Source organism: Sus scrofa, chromosome 1 (genome assembly GCF_054392235.1).
Source record: "Sus scrofa isolate SSC_HxYL_T2T_F1_AM1 chromosome 1, Sscrofa_HxYL_maternal_Yorkshire_Landrace_v2.0, whole genome shotgun sequence".
Classification (NCBI taxonomy): Eukaryota; Metazoa; Chordata; class Mammalia; order Artiodactyla; family Suidae; genus Sus; species Sus scrofa.
The window spans coordinates 36,499,080-36,523,925 of NC_139383.1; the positions used below are offsets into that span (position 1 = coordinate 36,499,080).

Here is a 24,846-nt window from a genome sequence, read left to right on the forward strand (position 1 = left end):
CAAGCCTGAGGTTTTAAAGATATTTCATTCTCCTTAAAGGCCACTTCTGGCCATTTTCCCTGAGGATGTCTATTCTGCTTCCCTCTGCCATTTGTAAAGGTTCAATAAAGAGTTGTCGAATGCTGGGATTCTTTTACTCTCCTGTTCCTGTACATAGAAAGTTCTTTTTCCATTTCTTTTTCAATAGGACTTTGAAACCCTAGAATCTTTGCAGAATTGTAGAATGCTAATATAAGAGGGGCAAAATCTGTGTATTGTGTTATATGAGAAAAAGTAAGCAAGTGTCTACTGTCGAACTCTCATTAAAAGTCAAACCAAGTTAGGTGCATTACATTATTTTGAAACTTGTGAAAATGTTAGATTTGTAGGTCAAAAATGGCAAATTATCAGCAGACAAATTACATAGTTCAACTTATGTCTTTCTTTCTCTTTTCCTAATGTCTGAAGTGTGGCAGAAATTTTAATAGAAGAAAATTAGTTGTGTCAAGCCTATGAAACTCTCCCACACACTCTCAATTTCTTTAACTTGTTCTTTCTTTTCTTTCTCTCCTCTATTCCTTTATTTCAGCATTTAAATTTTTCCAGTTTCATCAATCTACCATCAGGGCAGCATTAATTGTGGGGTTTCACTTTCCATTCAAATATGCAATCTCCAACAATGAAACTCAAATATCTGACATCTGTTTACTCAACACTTCAGCTAAGCCTTAGCTTAGCTTCAACTGCACCACAGTTGTTTTCTGAACCAAATCAAACTTTGATATCCAGTCCTCTAGGATAATACCACAGATATAATCCTTCTTATACAATTAATACCAAGCAATTGTTCATTAATACGATTCACATATTGAGGCAAGGGAAGAAATCATGTTGTCACTCATTATGAATTTATTTATCATAAGTTGTTAGACTACTTTCCCACATATTTAATATTAAAATAGAAAATATCCTCTCAGTCCATTCCACCAACCATGAAAAAAATAGCTTAAATTTGCTGACAGGCATTTTTGCAAAGCAGTTAAACTTTCAAGTCCAAGTGAAATATTTTTCTATAGTGTTTTTTCAGCATTTACAGCACATTTGAGAAAGTCTCTCTCAGATAAGGTCTATATTTCTTTCACAATGCAACCCTCACAAATTTTAAATTAAATAACATCATGGCATGCCAAATCATGATTTTACCATTATCTTAAATTTTTTTATCAAAGTAACTATAGATTTATTAAGATTCTCATAAATTAAAATTTCCCATCATGCAAGTTGTTATTAAGTTTTTAATTCATAAATTTAGCAAAATGAATCATGACCTTAAAATTAACCTTAAAGGGATAACTTGATCCCCTTGCTGTACAGTGGGAAAATAAAATAAAATATAAAAAAAAAATTAACCTTAAAGCAATCAGGGAATAAATGCAGGATGTTTGGATTTGAGTCAGAGGTGTCTCACATCCTTTTTTTAATTTATTCTATGGTATACTAATATATTTAGATAAGGAAGAAAGCTAGATTATTTTGTACATTTTATACTATGTAAGTATCAATTATTATTATTTATATCAAAGGACATATATGATAAACTAATTTATATAAGTATTATTTAAAGAAGCAGTATACCACCAAATTTTGAGTGTCAAAATTTGCCCAGGGAAGTTTTTTTCTTAAATTTATTTTGGCACTCTGGTAATAGTCTGATGTTAGCAAAATTAATATGCTTTTGAGCATTTATCATATACAGGATTTATAAGAAAAGCCATTTTTGCATGACTTTCTAGAAAATCATTTGCTAAGTTTTAGAAACTGTCTGCTTTTTATACATTTGGAAACTTAACTATTTTTTATGCATAACTAACCCAAACTTCTGGTCTTTTAAGAATTGACTACATCTAAAACAAATTTTCTACTTTATATTAAGAAAATATGAAGGCCAACCATAACTGACAATTGACCAGAAAGAAAATAGATTTCCACTTATTTTTCCAAAAACCCACCATGAGTTTCACTAACCAACAGATCTAGAAAAATTTGGTTTGTGAAAAAGTAAGTAAGTTTGACACAATGAGGAAAACTTTTGTGTTGGAAATGTTGACAGTGGAAAGGAGATTGATTAAAATTTAACCAAGCCAGATTCTAAGACAGCATGGTTGGGATATGAAGATTGAGAAGACTCAGCATGCAATACTAAAGAGAAATGCTTATTTCTTGATAATTAATAGCTAAAATAGGTACTTCGAACTTCTTTAAGATTGAACATAAAATGAAAACTATTTTAATTTCATGATGAATAGTCTCAGAATACTAAACATGTCTTTATTTTGTTTTACATTTTTGAGAGATTTGTAGCATAAGTCATAGACTCTTCATGCTTCATTTATAATCTTTATAAGAATTGAAATGTTTTCTAGAGTAGTTACTGTCCAAATATAAAAGAAAATGCAAAGAAAGACACTAGATATTCAAACTTTTAATAGTTTTCACAAAATGAAATCCAGCTCTTGATAAGAACACATACACATTCATACCTGAGAAGGTTATGAGAAGCAATATCATAAAAATTTGCTATTATTAATCAATATTGGAGTTCCTGCCGTGACACAGCAGAAACAAATCCGACTAGGAACCATGAGGTTGCAGGTTTGATCCCTGGCCTTGCTCAGTGGGTTAGGGATCCAGTGTTGTCGTGAGCTGTGGTATAGGTGGCAGACACGGCTCAGATCCCGCGTTGCTATGGCTGTGGTATAGGCCAGCAGTTGTAGCTCTAATCAGACCCCTAGCCTGGGAACCTTCATATGCCACGGGTGTGGCCTTAAAAAGCAAAAAAAAAAAAAAAACAAACAAACAAAAAAAAACCCTAAAATACAATATTGACTTATTTTCCTATGTATCATCTCATTTAATTAAAGTAGAGTGATGGCTTCTATTACATTATTTTAGAATAGTACCTTTGACTGTATTTCAATTTTATGAGTTATTAATTTCTGTTCACTATAAGATTAATTAGAGAGTACTATGTATCCACTTGTATTTGGCTTAAAATTTATCTTCAGACTTTATCCATATATAGAAATAAAAATCATCTACAAAGAGATTAAATTTTTAAAAAGAAGAGAGTGGCAAAATTCAATCCTTTAAGAGAGACTTCAAAGATAGCATTTTTTCTTCTTTTTTTTTAAAGGATAAGACTAATTAATTAATTAAACAATTTCCTGATCTTTCTTTTTTTTCCTTTTTACTCCTTTTCCTCTGTCTTTATTCATTAGCTGTGTTTCTTACTAACAAATCTTTGCTGTGAAATAATTTTTCAAGTTTGCTGCAAACTCTGCTTTAATTTCCTAGTAATCTGAGAAGACAACCACAGCTGCAATTTTGAGGCAGACAGTGATTCCTGATACTGACAGTTTTCCACAAAAATAAAAGGAAAAATAACTATTCCCACAAGTTTACCACAAATAGTAAGTCTGTGGCAAATTCTAAAATTTGTATACAATTACCATTGAGTTGAACAAAAACATAGTCATCCCTAACAATAGTGATCTCAAAGTGCTAAAATAAGAAAATTCAGCCAAGACCAACTGCATAACATTTTATGAAATATTTTAATGAACAATTCTTAATGGAAATCAACATTTAAGCCCAGTGTTTCTCAAATGGGGGTCTGTGGATTCTTCAGGAAAATGCAATTATATTCTTAGCACTCATGAGTTCTCGAATTTGAGAACTAATTTAAATTAATGAACAGTTTTGATATTTGCAAAATTGCATTATTTTAAGAATAATTCATATTTAATCTTCTATAATGATACCAACAACATGCTTAACCTGTATTTAAATGCTAGTAATTTAAACGATAAAACTGTACATTTGGCATTTTGAGGGACTGCTTAAAGCGTGCCTTTAACATGTGAGCTATTTCTACCAAGGTAGAGCAATTAAGTAGAATTAGGTAACTGAACCAATCTTTATCTTAAAAAACTGATTCCCAGTAAGACTGCCTGGATAAAGAATAAATTCACAGGGGTAGAAAGTCTTTCATCAAGAATATGTGAGAGGTGACACCATCAAGATGGCAGAATAGGATTGTGCCAGTCTACATGCCTCACAGAAACACAGATTTAATAACATATGGACCAAGATAACTTTATGAGAGAAACAGATTCCAGTTAAGAAGTTTCAGTTCCTCGGCTGAGTACAAAACCAAGAATAGCTAGATTGAAATGGGTAAGAAGAGCAATATCACTTTACCTGTATTAGCCCCTCCACAAGCTAGCACAGTCAGTAGCAAGAAAGATCAACTTGGTCCATAATTTTACCCTGGGGGGAAAGAGAGAGTGGAGTGTGCATCCAATATCCTAGGCCTTTCAGTCAATTGGCTAAGGACCAGTTCCTGTCTTACTTCACACAGAGCACTGACAGAACTGGCAAGGTCCAGACATCTGGAGGAGCTAAGAAAAAAGAAAAGGGTAAGACAGCTTACTTACACCAGCAGGGCTCTATGAGATTGCAAGAAGATGCACAACTCTAAATATTTCCCCCATGAGTGAGGGAAAGGAATGAAGTGTAAGCATGCATAGAAAAGGTTTGAGAGGCTCTCATAATCTCTTGGTAGTCTGAGTGGTGAAGGTTTTCCTCTTTCTCTATTGAAGCTAGCCCTTGAAGATGAAGGAGAGGCGGTTGTTTCTATATATGTGCAGTCTCTATCACAAATCTACAAGGAATATGAAGAATCTGGGAAATATGATACAACCAAAAAAACAATATAAATCTCCAGATATTGATTCTAAAGCAATGGAAATCTATACATAACCTGACAGAGAATTCAAAATAATTGTCTTAAAGTAGCTCAGTGAAATAGAGGAAAACACAGATACACAATTAAATGAAATCAGGAAATGAAAATATAAATAAATGAGAATATCAAAAAAGAGATAGGAAATATAAAAAAGAACCAAACAGACATTTTGGAGGTAAAGAATACAATAAATGAACTGAAAAATTCAATAGCTTCAACAGAAGGCTAATTAAGCAGAAGAAAAAAATAGCTACCTCAAAGATAGTTCATTTGCAACTATCCAGACAGAGAACAAAAAGAAAAGAGAATTAAAAAGAGTGGAGAAAGCCTATGGAATTTATATGAAGCTATCAAGTGAAGTAATGCACTCATTACAAGAGTCCCAGAAGGAGAAGAGAGAGAGAAAGGGGGCAGAAAGGTTATTTAAATAAATAATGACTGAAATCTCCTCAAATATAGGAGTTAGAAATGGACATCTAAATTCATAAATCTCAGAAGAATCCAAACAGGATGAACTCAAAGAAATCAACATTAGGACACATAATCAAATTGTCAAAAGTCAAAGGCAAAGAGAATTGTGAAAACAGTAAAAGTGATTCTTCATATACATGGGAACCCCCATGAGAACTTCAGTGGATTTTTAAAGAAGAAACTTTACAGAAGAAAATGGGATGGTATATTCAAAAGGCTGAGAGACAAAAACCTGCCAACCAAGAATACCAAATCCAACAAAACTGTTCTTCAAAAATGGAGAGAAAAAGATTTTTCCAGACAAACAAATCTGAGGGAGTTTATCACCACTGGACCTTCCTTACAAGAAATGCTAAAGGTAGTTCTCCATATTGAAATTAAAGGACACTAATGAGTAATATGAAAAACAATGAAAGTATAAAACTCAATATAAAAGTAAATATATAGACAAAGAATCTGTAATCCTGTAATGATGGTATGTAAATCAATTTAATTTTAGTATAAAATTAAAACCAAAAAATTAATGTAACTATAACAACAAATATTTGTTAATGAATACACTATATAAAAGATGTCAATTGTGATATTAATAGCATAAAAAGTGTGAGGGGATATAAAAGCAAAGAGTTTTTGTATGCAATTTAAGTAGGTATCTGCTTAAAATGGGCTGTTATAACTATAACATGTTTTATGTAAGTTCCATGATAACCAGAAGAAAAATATCTATAGGAGAAACACAAAAGAAAAAGGAATCAAAGTATACTACCAAAAAAAAAAAAAAATCAATGAAACAATGGGAAAAAAGTAAGAAATGAAAAGGGTAATGAAAGAACTACAAAATAGACAAAAAAAAATTTAGCAACATGGCAACAATTACTTTAAAAACAAATAGATTAAATTTCCCTCAAAATAAAAAAAAAAATAGAGTGGCTGGATGGACAAAGGAACAAGTGTCAACATATGCTGTCTACAAGAGACTCACTTTAGATTTAAGGATACAAATAGGGTGAAAGTGAAGGGATAGAAAAGGATATTCCATGCAAATGGTAACCAAAAGAGAGCAGGGCTGGCTATACTTACATCAAAAAATAAAGAAGCTTTAAGTCAAAAACTGTGACTAGAAACACAGAAGGACATTATGTAATGATAAAATGATCAATTCATCGGGAAGAAATAACAACTATAAATACATACATGCACCCAACATTAGAACACTTAAAATATAAAGCAAACACAGGACTAAAGGGAGAAATAGAAATAAACAGCAAGAAAATAAGAACAGGAGATTTTTTAATACTCCACTTTCAGTAATGGATAGAACATACAGACAGAACATCAGTAAAGAAACAGAGGACTTCAACAACACCATATAGCAAATGTATCTAATAGATATATATAGAACATTCCACCAACAGAATAAACATTCTTTTCAAGCACACATGGAGCATTTTCCAGGATAGATAACATATTAGTCACAAAAGAAGTCTTAAGACATTTTAGAAGATGACAATCATAGCAAGTACCTTTTCTAAGCAAAACAGAAGAAAAACTAGAAATCAACAATAGCAGAAAAATTAGAAAATTCACAAATATGTGGAAATTAGTACATTACTGAAAAGTCTAAAAATAGTAAATTTCAGTTCTAGAGAGGCTTGAGAGTAGAGGAAAACAATATTCAAAGAGTCAGTGACATAATTTTTCAAAACTGAATAACATTAAATTCTCAAGCATAATAAATAAAAATAAACTCAAATTGTATCCGTCATCTTAAGCTAAATTATACTTCAGCAACAAATTACTGAAAAATCTTAATATCTTACAACAACAAAGGTTTATTTCTTGCTCATGTTACATGTTCAGTATAGGTTTACTGTACCGCAGGTTCATGTGTGCACTCCAAAATTTAAATCCATGGGCATTTCTTCTCTGAGGCATTGTTGGTCTTGTCACAAAGGGAAAATAAAGTACTGTAAAACCTTGCAATGACTCTTAAAGTTTCCACTAAGCTATTGCCCATGTCACTTTTGCTTCCATTTCACTGGTTGAAACAAATCATATAGATAATATTGATTTCAATGGGACAGGGTTGTATATTCTTCCCACATTAATATAATCTACTGTATTTTCATCTAGGGTATATTAACTAGTTTCTATTTTGGAAAACAGGAACAACTCTCAGTATTTCAAACAAAAACATGTAATGTAGAGAATTATTTACAATGTGTTTGATGAAAGTCAGAGATGCAAAAGAGAGTAGTATTATCTAGGTGTTGCTGTTTCTCTTTCTATTTCATCCACTAACACAACCATATTGCAGGAATCCAACAGCTCATACTCCTATGGACACTTAAATATCCGGGAGCCTACATTCTTACTGTTGTTGCTGCCGTATGCATGCTACAATTGTTCCCGCTACTCTTTCCGCTAGAGATTGGCTCCTGAGGCTACCAGACAGCAGAAGCTTCCATTGTTGGAACCGGAAGCCAGAGGTACCGAGGTCGTTGGAGTGCTGTTACTGCCACCACCAGGAACAGAAATAGAAGAACAAAAAATCAAAGACAAGGAGAGAAAGGATATACAAAGGAACACATTGATGAGATTAGATTGATGAGAACTGTAGCAGAAGCCAGAGACGATGCAATAACATATTTATAGTACTGAGGAAATATAAATGTTACCTTAGAATTAGACATAAAACTAAACTCATTCAAATGTGAAGCCTAAGTAAATATTATCATCAGGAAAATAAAGACTAAAATAGGTTACATTTTGCAGACCCCATGGTACTTTAGGATGAATTCTACTAAGAAGAATGTAAAAGAAGAAGAAAGAATACCAAAAGACATTTATAATATATTGGCGAAATTAACCATGATTTAACCAATAAATGCAAGAATAAAAATCACTATAAATGGGTTAAAAATAAGGTGAAACTAAAACGTAAGATCATGTATTTGGGAGATGGGAAAGAATATGAGGATAACTGAGACTAAAGCATCCTAAATTTCCATAGAAAAGTAGAAATATTTTAACCTATAGTTAAACAAATTTTTTTAATTTAACATAACAAATGAAGTATCATAAATAAACATACAGTATTGCTAACCATTAAAGTAAGTGAAACTGGAAATTCTTCCTCTAGGACTTCATTCCCACAAAATATTCTGATTATTTTGAGAGCTAAGAATATTTTCTGCACAGAGGTGGTGTGTAAAATAGAACTATAAAATTTTGCACCATACAAATATGAGAATTATTTTTAAAAGAAAAAACTGAAAACAACAAAAATGTTCAATAGTAGTCATATATTAAGAAATTCTGGATTGTTTTCCTCAATAAAATATTAAGTAGTCTTTTGATCATTTCAAATTTTTCTTCTTATATTGCATTTTCTGATAACTCTCGAATTCTAACAAAGTTATATTACATGTTAATTTCCTGGCATTAGGTCTTATTTGAGAAATTTAATATGTGTTCATTCTTGAGGTGTGGTAGTCAGGACAGAATTGATGCAATCTGGAAACACTGTGTATAAAGTGATGAGAGAAAGCAACAACTGGGTAGCAGCTTAGAATGGATAAAGCATTAAGGTGACAATCAACAGCCAGGATGCGTGTGAGAATACATGAGCATTCCTCTAGGACCCCAGAACTACCTGGGAATGGAGCCTGCTCAAAGACTTCCCGCTGATTGAAAAATGTGAGATAATAATATTAATATTACTAATATTAATATCTGGGTGTTAATGTTAGAATCTGGAAAGATCTCCTTTACATATGAAAAAATTCTTGTAACAGTGCTAAATGAAGATTTAATCTGATATTAATAATGGTCATATATGTTTTTGTATTGAACTGATATCGTCATGATCATATAATTTTGTTTGTATGTTTGTTTGTTTGTTTTGGCCATGTTCAGGACATGTGGAAGGTCTCAAGCTAAGGACAGAACTCCAGCTACAGCAACGACCAAGCCAAAGCAGTGACAACACCAAGTCCTTAACTGCTAGGCCAGCAGAAACTCCTCATATTATGTTTTTAAAGCCTATATACAAAATGACTTTCCTGGAAGGAGACACATCAACATGATAACAATGGTTGCATGTGTGTGGTCAGAACCAAAATCTCTTGTGATTTTCTTTATTTTTCCAGGTTTTTAAAATGAGCACATAAAGCAATACTCATTAGAAAAATTTCAGAATGATCCCATTGCCCACAGTGGGCAAAAGAGGGAGAAGAAAACCCTTACAGAATGCTGCCTGCCTAGACACCACTCATTCCCAAAATGAGCATCCCCAAAGTGAATGCTCTACACTAGACAGCTTTTTACCTTTGACCTAAAGAAATGAAAAAACCTCAGCTTGTGCTGAACCAGTTTTGCTTCTTAGTTTTAACCATGATCTGCGCTGCTGGCTGTTTGCCTCTTGTACTGAATTTTCTGAAATAACCACAAAAATATGTAATACAAACATTATTTTTCAAAACCCATCATTCATAAGATAACTATAATGAATTCCTCTGTAACAGACTCTCAAGGAACATTACATTTTCACTCTGAAGTAAAATAGAAGTCTGCATTACAACAGCCGGCAATTTTCTGACTTGCATTCTGGTGGTTGCCAAAAACTTTCTTATCCTGGGCTCTGAATTCAGAATCAAATGCAAACCACAAAAGAATTACAGAGACCCCAAGTTGCACTGCTCTTGGTAGCAAAAGAAAAACTTGACTCAGTTGGCCGTCAACAGAACAGAGGGATGTCACATTCTCACCAATCCCACATCATGACCAAGCAATGTGACTGCCTTTAGAGTATTGGCTAGAATTGTAACAATGGCAAATATTGACATGGCTTAGCATTTCCCACAAAAGTGTCTGGCAGAGTTAAGATATTGGTTATTGTTGTCTATTTAGGCCACCAAACCTTTGATTTTTCAAGCTAATGTTATTCAGTAGAGAGGAACTGGTCTACATGATACTTAATCAAAAACAGCAGCTACTGAAAGACTGACCTTAAAACACCCCTAGTAACAGCGCCTCTCTTGCTCTAGTTCTGACTATAGGTGTTTGTTAAGAACTCTAAAGTTTTTGTTCGATTGTCCCAGAGGAAAAATATCGATGGATATAGATGACCTTGAATCATTACCTCGTTTTATACAAATACGCCACTTTTTCTCCATCTGGAAAACAGTTCCATAGATTTCCTTATAATTGGATATTCCATTGATATCCAGTAGGTATTTTTTCAAAACAACTAACTTAATCCCTGAGCAACCTTTAAAAAGCACAAAACTATCTTTAGTGTTTACACTTGTGTAGCAAAGAATCCCTAAATTTGAAATATACAACTTTTAGATGCTTTAAAATTATTTGAAGTTTGAGATAAACTATCAAAGTGTTATTACAGGGAACCATATTCATGAGTTGATAAGAATATATATCAAGATCTATATTTAAATGGATGCCTCTAAATTGTTTGAATGAGCTCTTTCTGAAAATATTATCTTTTGCTTAACAAAGTCTTTTTTTAACTGATAATGCAAACATCGTTTTTTCCTATCAAAACTACAGGTATTTCAAATGTGCAGCAGTTTTCTAAGCGGGATCACCCATGTTCTGTGATCCTATATATGTAAGCAATGACTCACTTCTATGTAGCCTTATTTAAAAAGAGGTTACTGCAATCACTAATGATCACCAAAAATCTGTCAAATAATAATTGTAATAACCCAGTCATTTGTTTCTATGCTGACTTTTAATTTCACTGAATTCATGCTGTACTCTCTGAATTGAGGAACTATAATCTGGTAAAATGCTAAAACTCATGGTTTTAGATTTATACTTTTCTAGCTCTCCCCAACCCCATATGTCTCATTGTTTAAACTGGGGTGAGAAAACATTTTACTCCACTTCTGAGTACTCTATTGCCTGAAAGTACCCGAAGTGCAAAAGCTTTAAGTGCCTCATGTCTGCTTCTGAGCAGAAACATTTTTAATACAGTCTGTTTCTTACCCAGGCTTAATACTTAACAGATTGCCTAGTAGTGCAATCACCCTTCTGCTTGCAAAAAACCAAAGGGCTTCAACAACATGAATGAATCTACACAGCTATTCATTTCAGTGCTCTTAACCTCATCAGAGAGCCTGATAATCCTCAAATCATTTGTTGCCTTTTTGCACTGTTGCCTGGTAATGAAAACAGAGCCCTTCTTCCAGCCATCAGCCTTCACATCACCCTTTGGAAACACTCATACACACACACATTCATACACATACTAGATATGTTAATATGACTCAGTGCTTATTTGGGGACTTCGATTAGCTTATTTGGACCCAAACAGGGCATCTCTTTGGGTCCTTCCCCTTTGGGCTCAATAACCTAACTTAACAAATCACATATTTGCTTAAGTCCTTTCTTTAATGAAAAGAAAATGATACGGAAAAAGTTGAATTTTTAATATCATTAATCTATAGCTAACTCAGCTTGCTGTCTTATGCAATACTATGAGAAACAGCTGGGCCCCACTAACCAGAAAGCACTTTTATGGTTTCTCTTAAGGGCCATTAAATCAATGTGATGAGAGCACAGCTGGACTGGATCCTGAAAAATTTATCAGATCCCACACAATACATAAAGGAAACACGCAGTGCTATTGCAGACTCGCCACCAGCTCTCTTGCTTAGACTGCAGGTGGAGTTTAACAGAAAAAGCAAACTCCCCTATTGAGTCCTTGAAAATCTGATTTTTCCCTGCACCTCTCCCCTCAGTGTGGGTGTCTTCTTAAAATACCAGTTACTCATGCAACTATTAAAAAGAATTTTCTGGCTGGATTTATTGGCATGACTAGGACATACAAGGACCTGCTTGGCTGTCCCAATATAGCTTTCAACACCAAGAGTCATGTTTTTTGCTTAATAAATTTTAGCACATGGTGGGTCCAAAACTACAGCCCTTGTGAAAATTTAGAGAGCACAGTGACTGAATAAAGGCTTCCAGTGAAAGGCCAATGCACGAGTAACAACTTCCACCTTATTAAACTGAAGCAAAAATAGGACAACTGCCAAAAATATGCATCAATTTTTTTCTTTTCTTATTTTAACTCCATTTTCTCCAAAGCTCTCTGTATGCTGAATGAAATAGAAAAAATCATTATTATTTAAAGGATATGGAAAAGTCTTGTAATGAACCAACAAGTACATATTAAGACAGTGATAGAACTTACAATGAGAAAATGGACCACCCAAATCTGCTGGCAATTAGGCATAATTGCTGAGGTGAGGGGTAACTTTTGGCCTCTGTTCTCTTCATCATTAAATCATAAGGAGAAAGATAAAGGCGTTATATAGCATGAATCTAAATCTAAGTGATGGAATCAATCTGCCAATATAACCCTAAGCAATGTATTTAATCTTTGGAATCTGTTTCTTTACAAAAAAAGAAAATGAGAATTTTCATCTGAGAATTAGAAGGAAAAATGAAATAATACATATGAAGTATTTAGTTCAGTGATCGATATATAGTCAATGCCTGCAACATCTTCTCCTTCTCTTTCCCCTTCTCCTCCTTCTTTTCATCATCATCACCCATCATCAATTTTCACCATATCACTCATCACTCCACGATATTGTGAATTCCTTGACTGTAGATAAAGTATCTTACTTATTTTTACATCTCTCATAACACGTTTAATGGATGAAAGCATTATTTAATCAAGCCTTGGATAATAAATTGCTTGTGTTGCTCTGCTAGATGAAGATGTCCTTCAACATTAAATCTCATCCCCAACATATGGCTTGAGAAATTTCCATGCTATAGAACTTACAAGTTCCTTTAAGAATCCACACTTGTCAAAATATAAATTGTTATGTTATATTTAATAGTGATTATCATATGTCATGGATGCCCGCAAGGACATACCTTAAATAAAAGATCAGATGGTAAATGCTACATCACAACATGATTATATCAACTGTTCTTACATAACAACCATACTAATAGTGGCCACATTCATATCTGCATGGTTTGAGGAATCTGCTCCAGGGTAACTTATTGTCAAAACAGAGGTATCGTATGAAATTTAAAACAAGAAATAGCAGCTTAAAATAAATCAGAAAAAATCAGACAAATAAGCTTAGTAAGATTATCTCCCAGAAAACACTAATGATATTTCGCCTATTATGGGCAGTTTAGGAACATAGATTTTTTTTTTCTTCTTTTTTCCTTCTTATATTGAGATCAAAAGTACACTCCTACTTCCTTTCCTCTCATAGTTATTTTAAGCTTAGCCAGACATAATAAGGACAGCCTTAAGCAAAAACAATGAACAAACTTAAATTTCAGAGGTTTACATTTTTTATTCAAGTTGAATTTTTTCAGCAACTTCCAGGAAGCTCAAGTTAAAACTACTTACATTGAACTTTTCATGCCTTATTTTAAAAACTCTCCCATACCCCCAACACACAAACATATCATATGGCAACTCCAAAACTAGAGGTAAGATATATATCTTTTGACCTTATAGCCTCTACCAATGAGGGTCCAGTAATCGCAATGTTCTTGCATATAATATGAAGATTCCTTTTATTTATAGTATAGTTTGGAATCATACAAACTCTGGTTTTAACCATCTGAGTACTAATCATTCATATATGATTTATGTTTATAACATAGTTTACCCTATTTAAGTTTGGCACAAAATGAAGGATAAAACCAAGGCCTGTTTCCAATTCCAGTCTAGTTAGTATCTCAGAATGCTCTGATTTTGGATCTTCTTATGATTTTCTCATTTCATCTACAGCATTTTATGTGAATTCTATATTCTGTTGCCATTATGGTTTAAGGGAAGAGTTGAGAAAAAGAAAGATGTAATTGATATAGTACAGGAATTAAAGTTATTAAATAAAAATTTATCTGAATTTTCTCAAATGTGCCACTCTACAACAAAAAGTCTCTCTCAATACTTTGATGAGGATAATAACTAAGCATCTGATCCAGATAAAAATAATATTGTGAATAAGCAGTATCATTGTCTTCTTTTTCATTTGAGTTAATCAATCAAGGTCCCCATCAAACTCAAGTCTGGACAATTTTATAGATTTGCTATTTTAACCAGGATTCATGTTGGCATTTAGAACATTATTAAAAAGCAGTGGGAAGTGCCATTCATCTCCTTTTGTCAGACTCAGAGACATACTCTCTATACTTAGTCAAAGGATGTGAAACTAAAGAAGGAAAAAAGTCATGTCACTGAATCAGCAGTAGCTGACGCAGCCAAGGGTTCTCACTTCTACCACCTTTCTGGCTCAATGTACAGAATTTTTGAGACTAATGTAGAGGAATAATTAAAGACAATAGGGACCCTCCAAATGGGCCCTCTGTGGAACAACATAAGCCTCCAGAACCCTTGTCTAAGCCATGAAGGCTTCACCATGTTTCCAGTTAAAGCCCATGCTGCAGCAGGCTCTGCAAGATGTCTCAGCTCTTTCCTCTCCACTTCATTAAAGCTCAGCATTGTTCTCCTGGGATACCTACACTGAAGTAGTCTCCAGCAAGGCAGCTGTACCAACTGCTCAGGATCTTCATCAATCTTCATTTGAGATCCCTAATTGAGGACCTCTGCCAACAAGCTGGGAGATGGCCAAGATACCTTCTGGCCAGCAAGACCACCCACTGACTCACAGAGGGCCTACCTCCAGGCAGATGCAGACCCTCCTCAGAGCCCTGGCTAAAGGAGGACAGACTGTATTCAGCCCCCATTGTCATTCTCAGCTCAGTGCCCTTGGGCAGAGAATGAGCTCCACCAGTGATTGCAGAGGCCCTGCTGCCCAGAGGTAATTTTAATTGTCCATTAGAAAACAATGCCACAGGACTTCAGATGGGCCACGCTTTCCCAGATGAATGTTACAATCACTGTCAGTAGACCATGCAGCGAATTACAGTAAACTTAGCTTGAGCTACTTACCAGAACATCAGATGGAGTGTGCTCTTGAAATAATCACCCCTTTTTGCTCCCCAGGATACAGAGTAGGTGTAGCTCCCACAAAGAGCAGAAGATAAGTCTGTAATGGCAGAAGATAAAGAGGAAAAAGTTGTAAATGAAGCACCAAGAATTGCCTCTGAAAGCATTTTGTAATATTAATCTAAGCTCAACAAATTCTGTAAATGTTGAGACTTTGCTTTTTGGAGATAGGTACTAATAACAGAACAAGATGATAGGTACTAATAACAGAATCTCATATCTTACATTGTACTGAATACCACTTGGCCATAAAAAGAACAAAATAATGCCATTTGCAGCAACATGGCTGCAACTAGAGATTATCATACTAAGTGAAGTCAGAAAAAGACAAATACCAGAGTTCCTGTCGTGGTGCAGTGGTTAACAAATCCGACTAGGAACCATGAGGTTGAGGGTTCGGTCCCTGCCCTTGCTCAGTGGGTTAACGATCCGGCGTTGCCGTGAGCTGTGGTGTAGGTTGCAGACGCGGCTTGGATCCCGCGTTTCTGTGGCTCTGGCGTAGGTTGGTGGCTATAGCTCCGATTCGAACCCTAGCCTGGGAACCTCCATCTGCCCTGGGAGCCGCCCAAGAAATAGCAAAAAGACAAAAAGACACACACACACACAAAAAAAAGATAAAAACAAATACCGTATGATAGCACTTATACGTAGAATCTAAAATAAGGCACAAGGAACCTATCTACAAAACAGAAACAGACTCACAGACATAGAGAACAGACCTATAGTTGCCAAGGCAGGGCAAAAGGGGAGAGGGATGGACTGGAAATTTAAGTTTAGTAGATGCAGACAATTACATTTAGAATGAATAAACAATGAGGTCCTGTTGTACAGCACAGAGAACGATATCCAATCTCCTAGGATAAACCATAATGGGAAAGAATATTAAAAAGAATGTAATATGTGTATAATTGAGTCACTTTGCTGTACAGCAGAAATTAGCACAGCATTGTAAATTAACTATACTTTAATAAAATAAATACATAAATAGTCCTCCCTCCCCAACTCTCATATATTAGCCTGGAGTTGCTTAGGAGCAGAGAACAATAATTACCAATAGTTGTCAACCTCTCATCACTCTGGAGATGAGAGCTCAGAAACTTAGCATGAAGAGCTACTGTGTCTCTAGAATTCCCTGTCACTTTCTGAATAGTGGTGATGAAATAGATAAAGTAAGAACATCAAACAAAGCATCATACTTCATAGAAGATCTGCTTCCCAAAGTACCCTGAAGCTAATTCTGGGACAAATTATAGATACTAGAATACTGAAAGAAGATTACATGAGTATAAAAGAAGAGAAACATTTCAATTCTTCCAGAATTGTCTTATGCCACCAAACTAGATAAAGAAAGCTTTATCTAACATCCTTAAGAAACTATATCCTAAATCTGTGAAGAATCTAAGGAGCTACAATATTAGTGCCTGAATTTATGAACAAGATAATTTTTAACATCTTAGAGCAAAGGGATGGAGGGAATGGGAGAGAGAGAAAGAGAAATCCTCAGCAAGTTCTTTAGATTTAATATGATAGTTTCCTTTTGACGTGGTCATTGCTACTGCTGACAATATATTGCTGATCTCTTTCATAGTTGTTGTAGATGAACAAATAAAATAACCAATTAACTTTAACCTTTTTTTGGCTGTTATGACTATTGGTCCTTTAGATGGCTCAGGAAAAGAGCACATTTAGATAATAACTGCCATTCACTTCGCCCATTTGTCCCCATGCAACATTTTAATGAAATGCTCAGATTTAGAATATTTTAAGTGTAACTAAAGCAGTGTGCAAGAGAAAATGCATGCATCTAGATGGCCAACAAGCACATGAAAAAATGCTCAACATCACTGATTATTAAAGAAATGCAAATCGAAACTACCACAAGATACCACCTCACACCAGTTAGAATGGTCATCATTAATAAGTCCACAAATAACAAATTCTGGAGGGGGTGTGGAGAAAAGGGAACCCTCTTGCACTACTGGTGGGAATATAAGCTGGTATAACCACTATGGAGATCAGTATGGAGGTACCTTAGAAAACTATACATAGAATTACCATATGACCCAGCAATCCCACTCTTGGGCATATATGCAGACAAAACTTTCCTTAAAAAAGACACATGCACCCACATGTTCATTGCAGCCCTATTCACAATAGCCAAGACATAGAAACAACCCAAATGTCCATCGACAGACGATTGGATTAGGAAGAAGTGGTATGTGTACACAATGGAATACTACTCAGCCATAAAAAAGAATGAAATAATGCCATTTGCATCAACATACTCAGTATGAGACTCTCATACTGAGTGAAGTAAGTCAGAAAGAGAAAGACAAATAATACCATATGACATCACTTATATCTGGAACCTAATATAAGGCACAAATGAACCTTTCCACAGAAAAGAAAATCATGGACTTGGAGAAGAGACTTGTGATTGCCAAGGGGAAGGGGGAGGGAGTGGGGTGATTGGAGAGTTTGGGGCTAATAGATACAAACTATTGCTTTTGGAATGGATTAGCAATGAGATCTTGCTGTGTAGCACTGGGAACTATGTCTAGTCACTTATGATGGAGCATGATAATGTGTGAAAATAGAATGTGTACAGGTATGTCTAACTGGGTCACCACACTGTACAGTAGGAAAAAAAAAACTGTATTGGGGAAATAACTATTAAAAATACTAATAATAAAATGCATGCATCTAGATTACCTAAGTTTGATAATACTTTTGGTGTTATTATGAACATTATGAAACTTAGAGGTCAAATATACTTTAAAACATAGTTGGTCTTCCTGTTGAACTTGTATATTCCTTGAATTCTCTCAAAATCTATTGGCAGCTTTCCAGTCCAGGCCACCATTAACTCTCAAACAGACTATTCTCTCTTGTCACACTTCAATTCAACTTCTCCTGCCCCTCAGCATCTTTCCACTGTCATTCTCTCTCTCTGATACATCACTCACCCTTCAGGATTCAATTTAAATGTCATCCCCTTTCAAAGTTTTCCTCAGCTTCCCTCTCACTCCTCCACTCTATAGCACTTGTCCTCTATTTGAGCCTATCATTCATTGGTGTGTTGGAGGCAAATCACACTAGAGCACCAGAACAAATTATGGACATTTACTCTGAATTTCATGTTCAGTAATCTCACACTGGCAGCTTGAAACTGGCTAATACAGAAGTATTTATTTATTTATTTATTTATTTATTGTCTTTTTTTTTAGGGCAGCTCCCGTGGTATATGGAAGGTCCCAGGCTAGGGGTCAAATCAGAGCTACAGCTGCTAGCCTACGCCGCAGCCACAGCAATGTGGGATCCAAGCAGCATCTGCAACCTACACCTAGCTCATGGCAATGCTGGATCCTCCACCCACTGAGTGAGGCCAGGGATCAAACGCACATCCTCATGGATACTAGTCAGATTCATTCCCACTGCACCACAATGGAATTCCAATATGGAAGTATTTAAATTACATAAATTGGAAAATGCTACAAATTAAAGAGTCTTCCCTGTGTCCCTCCGTCCCAACTGGTCTTATTGCTCCAATCACATTCACCAAAAAGCTTATAAATATTTGTTATTATATATTTTATTGTGTGATCTTTGCTGAATGTTTTTCGTGACTTCTCCTTTGATCATAAATTCCATGATGTCAGAGACTTTATCCCTTACTGTTGATTCCAAGCCAGTGCCTAGAGAATAGAATATGGTCAATTCATGTTTAATAAAAAACAAGTCACTAATTTACATAAAATACTTAGTTACAAAATATTTATTTTAAAACTAATGCATTACTATTGCAAAAAATCGGAAAAACCACATATGGTAAATAAAGTAAATGTGTGGAGCCTACCACAGAGGCAATCATGGTTTAGATTTTGGTCAATATCATTTAAGACCTTCTCCTATTTACAAATATATAGTATGGATGTATGTGTGCAATTTTATGATTTTTACACTACATATTGTGTTTTAAGATACATTGTGAATGGTTTTACATGTTGCATCTTTCTATGTTCATCATCTATCTATGTATATAGATATATAATATTTACAGTACCAATTTAATGTCTTTTGAATGTATCATTTTTTTTTACCAATAATCTGTTTGGGAAAATTTAAAGTTTTAGATGTAATCAATAAATTTGTAATTAATATTCATATCATTTCTTTTTATTAATCTGTGGTCATTTCCTTAACATAGAGTACAGTATGCTACTGGTTTAATTTTTTTTATAATATGAATTTCCAAAGTACTTTTTGGCAATGGAAATTAACTACCTTCATTGTACATAAGGGCCTTTTTCTCCAAACACTCTCAATCACTGTATATTAACCTGCATGTCTCCCAGAGATGAATAAAAAATAAATCTAGCTTTAAGTTATATTTCTTTAATTTGAAAAAGGTTCAGTACATTAGTCAAAGTAAAAAATAATAACCTAAAATAATAGAAACTCCAGAATATAAACCATCCCATTATTTGGCAAATATACTCTTTCTCTCCTTAAACAACTCTGCTAAGTTTTTTTGAAGCAAGATCCTCTGTCAAGCTCAAGATCCGTTCTGAAAATCTGGCTCTGCAAATTTTATGAGAAAAACAAATTTGATGAGGAAAAAAAAAGGTGAAATGGGGATGATAATTTCCTCCTTGGTGACTACGTGGAGCATGTGCAGAGAATTTTATCAGTCAGGAGGAACCAATGGCAACCTCTGTAGGACCTTCAACTTTAGGGCTCCTGCCATCCCTAGGAGCTATCCAGGGTACTGGATTGAAGCTCTGTCTGACCCAAAGGACAAGAGTCCCAGGTCTCTGTGATTGTAACCTCTGTAGTAATTCCACCTTGATGTCCCAAATTCCAGCTACCACTCCAAAACCATAGCTATCCTGCACAGAACTAAATTAAAAAAAATCAACCAACTGATTTTCTCAACTATGTTCAAGGAGGGTTTGCCTAAACCTTTTGCTTACTTGCATACTCCTTGGTCCTGTAACCTGTCATTTATGCCTCCAATTAGCCTGATACCCCAGCTGAATATCTAAAACAAACACCTTAGTAATGATTGCCATTTTCAATGGAAACTATCACCTATTCGTTGTTTACATCTACCTGTAAGGAAAATTTGAGGGGTGTGAGCAAGTTTGCAAAGACCAGAAAAACTCCCACTGCCATGTGGTCCTCCTTTTCTTCCTATTTCACCATTACTTCTCCATGAATTCAATTATTGATAATATGTACCCTTCTTTTTATCTAATACATTTCCTTATTATCTTCAAGCTTGACTACTCTGGAGCTTTGAAGAAATATTCATTGTATTATATCAACATTTTAAGTCTCCCTAAATATTAGTCCTCTTCTTCTGAAAACTGGGCAGAAGGAGAATATCAAGTGCAGTGAACCCATGGGTTGAAACAGTTGTATGCATGTTTCACATATTAAATAGCTAAGGAGAATTATGGACCTCTAAAAATTTGGGTCTTTCAACTTAACTGTGACAGTGAATTGGTCCCAAAAGAGGGTTGAAGCCATTGCTTTGGGTAACAAGATGTTTGTTTGTTTGTTTATTTGTTTGTTTTTTACCTAACTGAAGCATGCCTTTTTTGGCTTTTTATATGGACCACTCCCAAAAAAGTATAGAAAAATAAGAAAAAGCACTCTTTGTCCTCTCTTTTACATGGAGACCACTGCAGCTATATTTTTACTTCTAGAAAATAACCTAAGAGAACAGATATTTTTATTATGTCACGCAGGAATTCTCCAGATAGGCAGCACCTCACAATTAGGTCAAAGCAAAACTCATGAACTAAAATGTCTACCAACATGTATGGAGCCAATAATCGGCTTTTAAAACCTACTTACTCTTATAAAAATGAAAAGACAAAAAAGTAAAATTGAAAATTTTAGAAAATATAGAATAAAAAGCCTAAAAGAGTATGCTGGATGACAAAATTCCTCTAGGCTGGATAATATTGCATTCATGGAAAGGAATGACATAGATAGCAGGATATGAAAAAGAGATTAAGAAGGACTTTTAAAAATTTAAAGCATTTGCAAAAATAAAAATTTCTAAAAATAAATACATTTACGAAAGATTTTTAAAATCATGACATTTCAGAATATTAAAGATAAAGACACTAAAATATTGTGGGAATGGTTATGAGGAATTTTTTTAAAGGTATCAGTCAAATAGTAAGTTACTGTAAAGACTTTTGGGAAAAGTAAAGAGTCAGAAAATTTACCATCATTGCTTAAGAAGGAGTTTGAAGATACACATCATTAAAATGAGAGGACTGACCCAAAAAGTGAATAACATAAGACACAGAACAATGAATTTAGCCTTCAAAAGCCATCAAAAGAAATTACGGGATGACAACTGCATCAGCACTTGATTGCACCTATACTGACAGATAATGTAGGAAAGCATCTTGGAATACAAGGCCATTCAAGAGAGTATATGATACAATGAAGTTTTAAAATTTAAAAATGGATGAAATCTGACTCAATAGCCTGTATATTTTAAAGCTATCTTTATACATTTCCACACTTGTGCCAATTTACAGCTTAAATTATAGCACAGGTAAATTTTAATTTGTTACAACCATATCCAAATCCTGGGTATCACAAGTTTAAAAAACACATTTTTGTAAATTTTTCTTTTGGCCACACCCACGGCATGCAGAAGTTCCCAGGCCAGGGACTGATCCACAGCAGTGACAGTGGCAAATCCTTAACTGCTAAGGCCACCAGAGAACTCTCAAAATACACATTTAAAAGCCTGAAATTTTAGAAATAGTTACAAATTGAAATTAAAAGGAAAGCACAAGAGCACTTAAAAATCAAGAAAATAAAGTACAATTACATTGGATATAAGGCTGGAGGAGATAATTCTTTATGACCAGATAATTCTTTGTTGTGGGAGCTGTCCTATGCATTATAGGATGTTAATAGCATCCCTGACATCTACCCACTAGATGCCAGTAGCACCTTCCTTGTGTTGTGACAACCAAAAAAATGTCTCCTGACATTGCCCCTATTCTCTAGGGGACAAAACAATATCTAGTTAAGAATGATTTTATCCTTATCATCCCTCATTTAAAAAAGTTATGATTTATATATTTATTTGAAAGAATTTCATTAGTAACATTACACATCTATTTGAAAATATTAAAAAGCTTTAATTTTTTTAGCCACATTGCATATTCCTACTAATCCAGATTGATCTTGTACTCAATTTGTTATAATTAATGACCTTGCCTGTGTTTATAGAGGCTAATCCTTCAATGCAGAGACAATGGTGTACAGATGAGTATAACTCTATCAAAGTACATTTTCCATGTACCTTAGCTAGCTCTTAGTTATGATATTTGGAAAGACATAACTTTAAAAATATGTTTAGAAATCATAAAATATTTAGTTATTAACTTTATTGTCACATTAAACTATTAGGTCAAAAAAAAGAATTCACAATCAAGGCCTCAGGTTCTGGGATGGCTTTAAAATTTTTTTTTTTTTTTAACTACAGAATTAGTATGTGCTGCTTCTAAGGAAAGGTGTGTATGAGTATAAACACATATTTCCTTTCTCTCTATTCCAAACTTCTTCTTTCTTTGGAGAATCTTTTTGATTTGTCTTGTTTTGTTTCTGGGTTTTTTTTTTTTTTTTTTTTGCTTTTTAGGGCTGCACCTGTGGCATATGGAAATTCCCAGGGTAGGGGCTGAAACCAAGCTGTAGCCGCCAGTCTACGCCACAGCCACAGCAACATGGGATCTGCTGCATCTGCGACATGCACCACAGCTCGCAGCAATGCAGGATCCTTACCCACTGAGTGAGGCCTGGGATTGAACTCGCATCCTAATGGACACGAGTTGGGTTCATAACACACTGAGCCACAACAGGAAATCTTGGAGAATCACTGTTCACAGTTAGGTATGAACATTTCCAAAGAATATTCTGTGCACAAAGACATAGATATCTTAATAGCGCTCATGTAGTTGAACTACGAAAAATTTCAAAAAGTTTCTATGCTTTCCTTGTGCATAGTTTGCTCTATTCAGACAAACCTATAGATTCAAAAAATAAATGTGTTCTCCTCTGGCAACTCCAATTTTTTCTTCATAAGAGAAAAGCGTGGAAAGCAATTCAAGAAAACCTTGACAGAGGCGTGTTAGAAAAGCAACACTCTGGCTGATTGTTTTTTCCTGTTTTCCTACTGTTCCACACCACATTTCAAATGGAAACCTAAACTTTTTCATTTGAAAATATTATAAGTCCTCTAAAAGAACTATTGAATACTAAAAAAGGAAGCTACCTGCATATTCTAAGGTAAATTTTTAGTGTTTAACATAATGAAATATATTTTTAGTCAATTAAAAACTTACTTTAAAACTTTCAGGAACATTTTTTGACCTGAGTTATATATGCCAGAATTCTGAAGCCAAAAGCAATGGAGCTAGTCCAAAGATAGACATTTACAGACAGCTCTTGTCAACACAGTGTTTCATTTTGTTTTCTCACACACATGCACCTCTAATAAGCCTTATGAACACATGCCAATTCCCCTGTGCAGAATTAAAGCAACAATCACATTCCCAGATCTTAGGAAAAGGGAAGTTTTCTAGTACTGCTACCCAGTGGTGAGTGAAAAAGTTGCTAAGAAAACAGGTATTTTAATCTCATATCTTCCCTTCCATACCCCTGCATATTCTTTTCCCCATTTTAAATCTACTTTCTAACCGTAATCCTGTCCTCATATCTGTTTTACCTCATCCTTTTAAATCCAGCCTTCTGTGGACTGCCCATCCAAAAAAGATTTCCCTTACTCTATATGCCTGAAACACTATGATTTTTATGATACTAACCTATAATTAAATTCTCTGATGAATATTAGTTATTTTTAATAGTAGTTTTCCCTCTTGGACTTGATCATAAGGTCTTGTAAGTAAGACCCTATTAGGTTCTTCATTGTTTCTTCCACTACATCAAACATTTGCTAAGCATCCAGGCTCTGCTAAGAAAAGTCTATGTGGAAATTTCCATTTTTTTCTAAAGTAATGTTTTATCTCTCTTTAGAGACTCAGTGCCTCTCCTTTTTCTGCAAAAAATTGATCCCCAGCATATTTGTGGCAGGTGCTCTGATGTCTGCTTTCATCTGTTCAAATGGAAAGATTGTAAGAGATAGTCAGCAGGATGGGGTGGGTACGGCTTCTCATATCTACATTTCACTTTCTGTGAATGTGGATCCATTTCTCAGGAGGACCCCTTAGAGAGGGTTCACCCTACCTGTAGCACTACTTGAAGAGCCATGCAAGAACAAGCCACACTGATTAAACCTCACTGACATTGTTTCATATTCTTTGAAATAATAGTACCTATCTTCCTTAGCTGTCAGGAAGATTAATACAATAACAATATTTGAAAGAATTCATTATTAGGGAAATGCGAATCCAAAAAACAGTGAGGTACAACTTCACACTGGTCAGAATGGACATCGTTAATAAGTCTACAGATAACAAAACTGCAGAGGGTGTGGAGAAAAGGGAACTCTCCTACTCTGTTAGTGGGACTGTAAGTT

At 34.6% G+C, this 24,846-nt stretch overlaps 1 protein-coding gene across 13 annotated transcripts in view; it reads right to left on the reverse strand.

Annotated features, from left to right (window-relative positions):
• CENPW (centromere protein W) overlaps nucleotides 1-24,846 on the reverse strand; it is a 447,800-nt gene that overhangs the window by 227,329 nt on the left and 195,625 nt on the right. For 11 of the 13 annotated variants that reach the window (XR_014804105.1, XR_014804050.1, XR_014804090.1 and 8 more), the window contains exon 3: nucleotides 15,216-15,312. Coding sequence is in view for 4 of the 13 variants with exons in the window: in XM_084957253.1 (XP_084813379.1) it covers nucleotides 15,223-15,312 (90 nt within the window). In the remaining 9 variants the exon portion in view is untranslated. Of the gene's footprint in view, nucleotides 1-5,727; nucleotides 7,773-12,331; nucleotides 15,313-24,846 lie in introns of those variants that run through there. The other 2 variants (XM_084957261.1, XM_084957241.1) reach the window with 2 other exon arrangements.